General features: G+C 35.5%; 1 protein-coding gene across 1 annotated transcript; it reads right to left on the bottom strand.

The window, feature by feature from the left end:
- Positions 1-2522: 2522 nt before the first annotated feature.
- Positions 2523-9724, bottom strand: LOC108574992 (4-coumarate--CoA ligase 1-like). Its single transcript, XM_017937678.1, has 6 exons — positions 9602-9724; positions 8624-8831; positions 7175-7508; positions 6118-6406; positions 4674-5214; positions 2523-2638 (listed from the first exon to the last, which is right to left on the bottom strand). Exons 1-6 carry the CDS (start codon positions 9710-9712, stop codon positions 2523-2525), a joined length of 1599 nt encoding a protein of 532 aa, XP_017793167.1. The 5' UTR covers positions 9713-9724.
- Positions 9725-10254: the final 530 nt, after the last annotated feature.

Genomic DNA, 10254 nt, shown 5'->3' with positions numbered 1-10254 from the left:
CCGGCCAAAAGTTTGGAACCACCTCCCACTTTTCATCAATATTAAATCTGCTGCTAATTTTTTATAGATTTGAATTCATCTCAGATAGATTGGAGCTATGCCCTTTTTTACAAACTTATACAGCTAGTACATGCACATTTATACAATATTAATCTACGTCTATTATACTTGAGCCATTCTAAGGACTTGTTGAAGATTCCTTTGGAGGGTGGCTAGTGATACATTAAAAAGGTTTACTTCATGCATAAGGGAATTGTATAAAGTAGAAATGCGATTTACTGGGTCAGATATACTGTATTTCGATTTGTGCGTTGGAATGTGAAAAGTCGCTCTACTTCTTAAATGTCTAGATGGTGCGTAGAGATTTACAGATCCAAGTAATGATGTACAATCAGTATTATTACTTATTAATTTATGCAAAAAGGTAACGTCGAGAATTATTCTACAATTTTTATGTGTAACAATTGATTCGAATGATAAAAAATTCTCAAAGTCTCTGACTTTTTTCTGGAAACTTTTGTGTAAATTGCAATGCTCGGTGATTCCAAACTTTTGGCCGGTAGTGTACGTATTGTCGACAAGTACATATAGGGTGTCCTAGTTTTTTCCGATCAAACTTTGTCAGTATATTCTACGGGTATAAGTGAGAAAGAAATGTCGTATAAACATAGGTCATTTGAAGCTTTATTAAAAAGTTAAAGCAGTAATACGAAATAGGAAGAGAATGATATGTGAGGTTATGGCACAAACTAAGAATAGATCAGCAATATGTACATCCAGTCTGTTTACGCAAAGCTGTGTTTATGATCAGAGATCGTTGAAGGTGTTGAATGTAACTTTTGTTAGTGCCATTCTTGTCTTGTATCGACAAATTCGTTACCATTTCCTTCATATTTCGTATTTTTGTTATAACTTTTTAACAAAGCTTCAAACGACCTATGTTTATATAACATTTTCTTCTTACTTAGACCCGTAGAATATACTGACGAAGTTTGATCCAAACAAACTGCGACACCCGGTATAGTCAAATATGTAACTGGATTCTTATACCTCACAATACACAAGAGTGGTTAGTAATGATTGAAATTTGTGTAATTAATGCATCCGTGTCATGTGCAGAGTATTTCTAAAATAGGGGTTCAAACTTTATGCGTTTATTCTACTCACAGTAGTGTAAAAATATATCATATAAATATAGTTCAGCAAATGATTTCAATTTTAAGATGCAGCGTTTCAAATTTTCTTATTCAAGGAAATGTTAAAAATGATTTAGGTGGCTCTACAATTCCCCCACTAAGAGGATTTTATATAAAAAAAAATGCATCTGAAGCAACGGGTCTCCTAGGGAGTCGTACTGACGAGTCCACTAGGAGGCCCAGGACGAAGCACATCTTCCTTTTCCGCTTATCCTGTCTCTATGTACACCTCTTCAGGGACAGGGTGTCCAATTTTAATCTGTAAATGCGAATTACCGGTAAAGTACCCTGTTGTGCACGCTGCGTTCCGAATTATAAACTCTCCATCGCACAATTACCCGCCGAATTAACCCCTTAACCTATGATTTTTTTCTGAGTATGCATTTAAGCGTCAGCCATTTTCTGTTTTAATACCGTATCAGGTAACAAAAACTAATCTGTTACAGATTAATTACATTTAGTAATCCTCAGTGTTAGGTTTTCTGTAGAAACGGTTTATGGCACGATCGACCGGGAACGGTTATTTTTGAATTGAGGATTTTCGTTTATTGCTTGCACGGGTCTCATTACCTCCTCCGAGGGTCTCTCGCGCTCAATAGCCTACGAACATACCATAGACCACGAATTTCCGAACGGCACATCTGTATGCAACGGTCCGCTTGCCGATTAGTCACCCGGAGGAAATTCCAGATTTTTGGGACTTTCCGTCCACCCCTCGCGACCGTCTCCCACCCTTCCAAGGTAACAACGCTCTAAGGGCGCAATGGAAGGGAGGTGAAGATGATACTAGACACGCTGATTGGCAAATGCAATTGTTCACCATTAACCAACCAGCGTGTCCTAACAAATTTCCTCTCACGGACGTCCGAGACGCGACGTCGGAGGGTCAGTCGTCGAGTAGTCAGAGAACCACCACAAGGAGAACCAGGAAGCAACCAGGTCAATCTACAAGTCCCAATCATATTGGGTGGTCCTTCGAACCAGTATCTAGACGGCACAACATCGTGCAGACATCTACAAGGGCATTAACATAAACCGTGATTGGAAAATTCGATTCATATCGATACAAACAGAAGCATATATGTAGAAAATAAATTCGGAAAGTTACAAACGATGATACTTACCAGTACTGAACATTCACGTTTTTTTAAAAGATACTAATGGGTCCATTTTGACCCGGTCGGTAGTTCTAGTGTTAAAATTTATAGGTTCAAACTTGTAAATAAATAGTACACTTTTGTAAAATATGTTCATTCTTTATATACATTTTAATAAATGTTTACAAACTTTTGACTATAATAATTGGAGTAAGTAACAGAAACTTGTTTACAATTTAGATAAAATAGGAAGTTCCCGTCGTACAATTTTTCCTGATGGTGTTTTGGGTATACTTGCGACAAATTTAACACCGCCCCTTAGCCTCTTTTGTGGTGACAAATAACCTAGAAAATTTTTTCATAAGTCCATAAATTTTACCAAATTCACGTAATTAATTTGATATTGCCAATAAATTGCCACAATATTTATAGACATATAGCATATTCGAAATACTTTTGCTTCCATATTTTTCACTTCACTTTCATTTATTGCAGCGTTGTGCACTTTACGTCGAAAATGTCAAAATATTAAATTACTAAAATATTCGTAAAACTCCTAAATTGTTTACTGAATAAATAATTTCAGAAGTGGTTACAATTATCTTTTATTGTCTACACCTGTTATTATTCCACAATTATTTATATTTATTCATAAATAATAAACAAGGTTAGACGAACGAATAAATACCAAGGATGAATAAGAAAGACAAGCGAACAACGAGTACCGTAAAGTGTGAAATATCCTTTTACCTAACCTTAGAAAATCCCAGAAAAATTTACAGAAAATTTTAAGGATAGTTTTGCAAAGAACGTGCAACGTAAAACAAATTAACGATTAAAATTAGCAATTAAATATTGTATTGAACTGATTGAACTTAAAGCTTTGTTGCATCCCGCACATCACAATTCTTTATTTCGAATTTCACGGGGTCGTAAATCTGGTTTACGTTTGGTCGCGATGGTATCGTGAGACGTTGGCTGATGTGAAATTAATCATGATTACCCTAATCGAAATGGGACTCTCGTTTGAATTGTATGCTTGACCTGATTCTCAGGCGAGTCTTTCTGTTTGATCGAGTATTTCACTGTTTTGTAAATACCATGCAGAGATGAGAAGTTGACAAACATAAGGAATGCGGGTCTGATTGGGTTATATCGCCATAGGCTCACCTTTTTAAGTGCAATCGTAGAAATAGGGCACAATCTACAACAAACTGCTGATATATAAAACTATTCCCAAACCGATATGGACGTACGCCTGTCAATTATGGGGCACAGCCTCGAACTTAAATATAAGGTCAATAGAGAGATGGCAAAATAAAAAAAACTGAGAGCCACTTTGAGTGCAGAATGATGTATCCCGAATAAGCAAATAAATAAAGAAACTGGTATTGTAGGGATATTATTTAAGTGGTGTTTGTTGTTTGATAAGAAGATAGTTTTTATTTTTGAACACCCTTCGTCTTTTACATTCGCTCTTACAATCCCTTTTTCTCTCTTCGGTCTTGTCTTTCATACTCACTCATACACGGTCACGCTCGATCACAGCGATGTACACGTATACAGACAGTCTTGCCACGTGCCGATTTTCGGTCAAGACATCGCTCTTATCACGCATGTATTTTCATTCTGAATCACTCGGTTCAAACACTCTTCACTCGCACCTCAATCGACCCGACTGTCCTACGGCCCAAACACTCTTCGTTCACACCTCACTCAACATTCTTATTCACATCCTACAGTATACCCACTGTAAGAGAAGAAATCACCAGGCACAGCAGGTTATATCAACAACGGCTGAAGAATCACATCGAAAACTTGGCTATGCAATTACTGGACATCATAGAAGGTCAGGCGGGGGCCTGGCCCCTTCGAAGGCGGTCCCCTAGGGAAGGGGCGGTGTCGGGCGTGACCCCCTGGCACCGCCGAGCCTACGGGCGGAGTAATGGGGGAGGTGACGTACGAGTACCTCCCCCCGAGGTCGGGGCGTAAGACACAGGGGGTGGGGCTGTGGAAAGAGTACCAAGTTCCCGGGGCCCTCTCTAACGTGCCCGACGAGGATCACCGCGGAGGTTTTAGTGGGTAAAAATCCCATACTACCACCGTCCCCTCCCCCGGGGTGACGGAAGTGTCTTTCGGAAGATTTCCTCCACGTTGAACGAAAAAAAAGGGTTGGATTTAAAGACTTCGCAGGGACGGATCGCGGACCAAACTAAAGAAGTCACGGGGCGCGAGTTGGCTACATGTAGTTTAGAGTAAACTAGAACTACTCGAACATTACATTTCATCGTTATTATAATAAAACCTGTGTTGTGAATAAATGTCATTTTATTGACTAAATAATCCTAATTTCACGAACTAAAGAGAGAGAAAAACTTACTATTAGTAAAATCCACGATTTCTTTCGACGATATATTGCTACCAGGTTGCCTTACTACTAAGGCCATGGGTAATTCTCCACTGAGTTCATCAGGTATACCCATCACTGCTGCATCTTTAACACTTGGATGTTTCAGTATCACCGATTCGATCTCTGACGGTGAAACTTGGTAACCTTTATATTTAATAAGTTCTTTTATTCGGCCTGTAATGTAAAGTAATCCTTCTTCGTTGAAGTATCCCAAATCACCGGTATGCAGCCAATTTTCTTTGTCAATTGTTTCCGCAGTGGTCTTAGGGTTTTTATAGTATCCCAACATTAATTGTTCACCGGCGAAACAAATTTCTCCAATTTCCCCTGGAGCAAGTATTTTGCCACTTGTCGTATCTACCACCTTACATTTAAAACCAGGTACTATAGGACCCACAGTATCGTCACTAGTTGTCCCATCGCTTATGTTTGTTATTATTGATAATTCCGTCATGCCGTAACCGTTTCGGATATGTTTCACTTTCATGCGCCTCTTTACTTCGTCAGCTACCTGAAACAGGTAGATACAGTGATTGTCATTTAAAAAAGTCTCCGTACACCTCATTGGAATTGATTCAGCGTTGTATAATTGCAACGTAAAAGGTAGTAAATAAGCAATATTTCCGTTATTTTATTTAGAAACATAACATTTACTAACTTGCATTGGCAGTATGTTCTTAACTATTAATTTTCAAGGAAAATGTTACATGACATGTTATATCACATTTTATATTCGAAGTTATCTTTAAAGTTGACTGATAAATTTTTGGTGACGTATGCAAAAACATTCTGTATAAGGAGTAGTTTCTTTTTCTCATAAGAAAAGTAATAATATCAGTGCGAGACTTTACCTGTCAATTTTACAATTAAACTCGAACGATTGAAAAGACGTTTGAATAAACATCCACATATGACGAGTTGGAGTTATAACAGCGTTATTTCTGGTCACGTTTGTATCACGTTCTTGGTCAAATTGACCCATAAATCCCATAAGTATGCACGACAAATATAATTGATTTACATTAAAAAAAACTGTACAAATTTTGTTCCTTTCTTGTAAAGGAAAAAGTTTCAGTCCAAACGATACATTTAGTAACAGAGGAGAAAGAATTTGTAAGTTGATTTTCCGTCAAATTGACCCAGTCTTCGTATAAAAGTTAAAACAAAAATTACACATAGTCCATATTTGTGTAACTTATGCATAACTTGTATACTACGGAATGCTTGTACGTGATAAAAATCCGCGGTAACTAGATTTTTGTCACTGGCTATTGTATTAAAATCTTTCTCTGGTTGATTCTACCAGTAAAGGAAAAAGGACGAGAATTCTCTTTTGTACTTTACAATTTAGTTTCACACTACCGAGTGTTACGATAACTTTCGCGACCTTAACAAACTTGGACGAAAAACTTACATTCTTTGGAAGTGGTGCCGCGCCGCACAGTACCTGTCTCACGCTGCCGTAGTCGTAGTTTGTCACTGTTGGATGTTTCGCCAGTGTTACCAAAATTGGAGGGACCAATGGTAAATGCGTGATTCTGTATTTTTCAGTCAATCTTAGAAATTTTTCGATTTCGAAACTTCGCATTGTACAGATGGCTGCACCGGCACATATTACTAAGTTTATCAATCCAAAGGCGTAGCCGTGAAACATTGGTAAAAAGAGTATTGCTCGATCTCCTTGTTGAATGTCTATCACAATTCTTTGATCAAAAATCAGAAAGAAACTTAAGTTAAATATAATCCAAGGGAGGGATTATTACATAATTAAAAATTAGGAAATTAAACACTACAGATATGATACAACTAATTTGGATACAGGACACTTATACGAATATTCCTTAATTTTAATTTAATTTTAATGGTTGAACTGTTTTTTTTTAAGTACACTTGGTATTTCCTCAGGGGCCGTGGTCAACCCTCGGGTTGTCTGCGGTACGAAATTTTACGACCCCAGGACACTTATACGAATATTCCTTAATTTTAATTTAATTTTAATGGTTGAACTGTTTTTTTTTTAAGTACACTTGGTATTTCCTCAGGGGCCGTGGTCAACCCTCGGGTTGTCTGTGGTACGAAATTTTACGACCCCGAGGAGATGGCGACCCACACGGGGAAGCCCCACCCCCTTAATTGGGGGCGGGGAAACTCGGCGACCATTGCACGCGTTGCAAACATCTGAGGAAGGGGCCAGGCGTGGGGTGGGTCCGGTTGCGTTCGTCATGAGATCCCGGGCCCACCCCACAACGCCGGGGAAGGACCACCGTGGGGGTTTTACCCGGTAAGAGATCGGCACTACCCCGTCTCCCTCCCCCAAGAGGCGGGGTGTCCATTAGGATTTCCCCCACGCAAAAAAAAGAGGTACAATTGGTAATTTCATGTTATGTTTTGTTCATCGACATTCTGAAACTTTCGTATACAAAATAGTATCTTGAAGATTTAACTATGTATAATAATTTTGTTTCATGTACCTCATATTTTTAATGAAAAGTAATAAATTTCGATGTGACAACATCACACCTTTTGGAAGTCCCGTTGTACCACTGGAGCATAAAATAGCACTTGTTTTCTTGGCACTATCGTCTATTGGTGTTGCTACAAACGTGCACGAATTCGCTGTATCATTAGATTTCTCTAGAAGTTCCTTTAACGTTACTATGTTTTTATCGGAAGTTTTATCGTCCAGACTTATTAGCTTCGTGGTCCAATTCAAAGTGGATACTATTTTTGCAAGAAGCTTTTCAGTACGTTGAGATACGAATATCACTCGTGGTTGAAAAATTTCCAACATGTGTCTGTATTCCCCTGTAATAAAAATATTGAAAATACTAGACATAAATTACGATAAAATAATTACTAATTTCAATACTTTCATGTTTTAGTTTAGCAACCATACTCTATAATTCGTTTCTAATAATAATTAGATATTTAAATTAATAGTATTTTTACTAATTGTTTTGTAATTAATACTGAAAATGTATAGTGAAACTTAGATTTTAAATTGAGGGTAGCTAACTTCACTTTTTCTTTTTCTGGTGATTACGGAATTCTTTGAGTAGCTCAACAAACATAATTAAAGTTATTCATGAACTAAATATATATTTTACTATTTGTTTATTTTTTCAATTGGACAAATTTTTTAGAAGCTACCTTTTTGATATTACATTTCCAGATGATCTTTCTATTATTAGGTTGGTGCAACTGAAATGACGTTTTTTCAATAGCAGAAATTTTGTCTGATCACAAATTTTTATGCAGAATAATCAAGTAAAAGGAATTTTCTGTAGTATACGTATATTAAATAGTAAACAAATTCATAATACAATTGTGTGGACATTATTATTTGACGTGAAGAATAATCAGAATGTAATTTTTTTTGTATAAGTTTAAACTTGGCAAACCTACGATAAAAACTGTTAAAAATGTAAATTTAGTATTTGAAGAAGCTTATGTAAATATTAGGACACGTGAACGGTGGTGTGCAATATTGAAGATTGGTGACTTTTCATTGGAAATGAGGTAAAACGAAGGCCCGATAAAACCGTCGATGACGACATTTTACGAAAAATGATTGAAAACAATCCACGGTAAAAAATATGAAATTTTGCCGCGTCCTCCCCTATTTACTGGACCTTTCCAGACAATCATTTCTTCAAACAACTCAACAATTCTTTTTTAACAAATAAATTACACTGTAAAAATGGTATACGAAGAATTTTTAAATTCAAAAACATGATTTTTATATATTTGGAATAATGAAATTGGTCAATCGTTGAAAAAAGTGTATAGAATCGTGTGGAAATTATTTTGATTAAATACGTTACTTTTTTAAGAAACACATTTTCATATGTACCAACCTAATATCAGATCATCACGTCGTTCTAGTATTTGAGCAATTGTTCAAACAATGTTCTACTTACTTTCTGTGTACACTGGATTCAAAGGTGTAAACGTGGCTCCAATAAATAATGTGCTACACATCGCTACCACGAAATTTGGATGATTTTCAGTTGCGGTGGAGATTCTATCTTCGATGGCGATTCCATCATTTTTCAAAACAGTGGCTAATGTAGTGCTTTTCTTAAGAATATCATTGTACGTAAATTGTTTCCCAGTTTCGGCATCTATCTAATATGTTAGCGTTCAAATGATACACATATTATAATTACAGTAATATACAGGGTGTCCCACGTAACAGTCGCCACGATTTTTCGGGCGCTTCCGGTAGCCAGATAAAAAAAAATATTTAAATAGAAATTAATTAGTTTTCAGTCGGCTACAAAATGCAATGGAAAAAAATTCAAAAAAGAAATTTGTTCGTGAAAAATGGTCATCTTCATTTTTTTAAATGGCACTACATATGTTTTAGTACATAATATTATTGCTTATGTCAGAAAAGATTTTGTTAAAAATTAATTTTTTCCAACGGATCTCTTCATATTTGGTTTCTAAAAATTGACAATAAGATTTGACAAAATAGATGAAAAGAAGATTTGTTTTTTACGTAAATGACAAGAAGAGGACTCGTCAGCTATCAACATTAAAAAAAAAATACAAATCTCCTCCAAAAATTATAAAATCCGTTCCATAGTCTGAGTCGCTAATAACCCAACTTTAGTGGTTGATGCGACTTCAAATAAATAGAAAAAGATTTGTTTTTTATTCAAATGTTTTTTCACTAAAACGCACGTAATAATGTTAATTGTGGAAATGATGAATACTGAAAGTTCCATTTTAATAAGTTTTGTTCATTTTGTAATCTAACGGTGTGAAAATGTTTATAAAATATTGATATGTAATTATACCAAACAACATTTGCAGACTTATCAGTTTCTCACAGAGAAAAATTCATAAATGTTGCCAATTTTCAGTTATCGAAAATATATTTTTTAACTTACCTGAAGTATGCGATGAGCATTAGCGTGTAAATGCTCCAACAAATGTTGACCCACAGAAATATTCGGTACATCTATTGGCCCACCGTGAATAATATTATTCTGTATCTTCATTTTTGTTTGATCGTCGAATCCTTTATCCAGGCAATAATAGAAAACGCGTTAAATTTACAACAGTACTTTAGAATTTTAAAGGAAGACTATAAAATTTCTTTTAATTTGAAATTGAGAGAACGCTATAAAATTACAAACTGTAAATAATTTACATTTTTTCGTGTTTAAAATCACTGAAATAATTTCAAATAGGGCGTAAAATGGAATAAAATAATTACTTAGTTTTATGCAATGCACTGATTCCTTTGAAATGATTAAAAGTAATATAATACACAAAGTTTATCAGTGTCTTAAAATTTGTTTCATTTAACTTTACTTTCGCGGTTTTTTAAATATAGTTTATAATTAGGAAATTATAACGAAGAAGCCAATTATTTGCTTAAAGATGATTTTCAGATTAAAAAAGCGTGTACTTTTGTAACCACATAAATGTCACTTTCTATTTAAAAGAATATTGAAAAAAAAAATTGGCAAATAATTCGAAATGAACGCTTGGTGTTTTCTATCACACTTCTTGTGATAACACTTTAATTGTGCAATTT

The sequence above is a fragment of the Habropoda laboriosa genome, unplaced genomic scaffold (genome assembly GCF_001263275.1).
Source record: "Habropoda laboriosa isolate 0110345459 unplaced genomic scaffold, ASM126327v1 scaffold273, whole genome shotgun sequence".
Lineage (NCBI taxonomy): Eukaryota > Metazoa > Arthropoda > Insecta > Hymenoptera > Apidae > Habropoda > Habropoda laboriosa.
The sequence above is the reverse complement of the archived record's forward strand: the minus strand, read 5'-3'. Positions and strand labels throughout refer to the sequence as shown.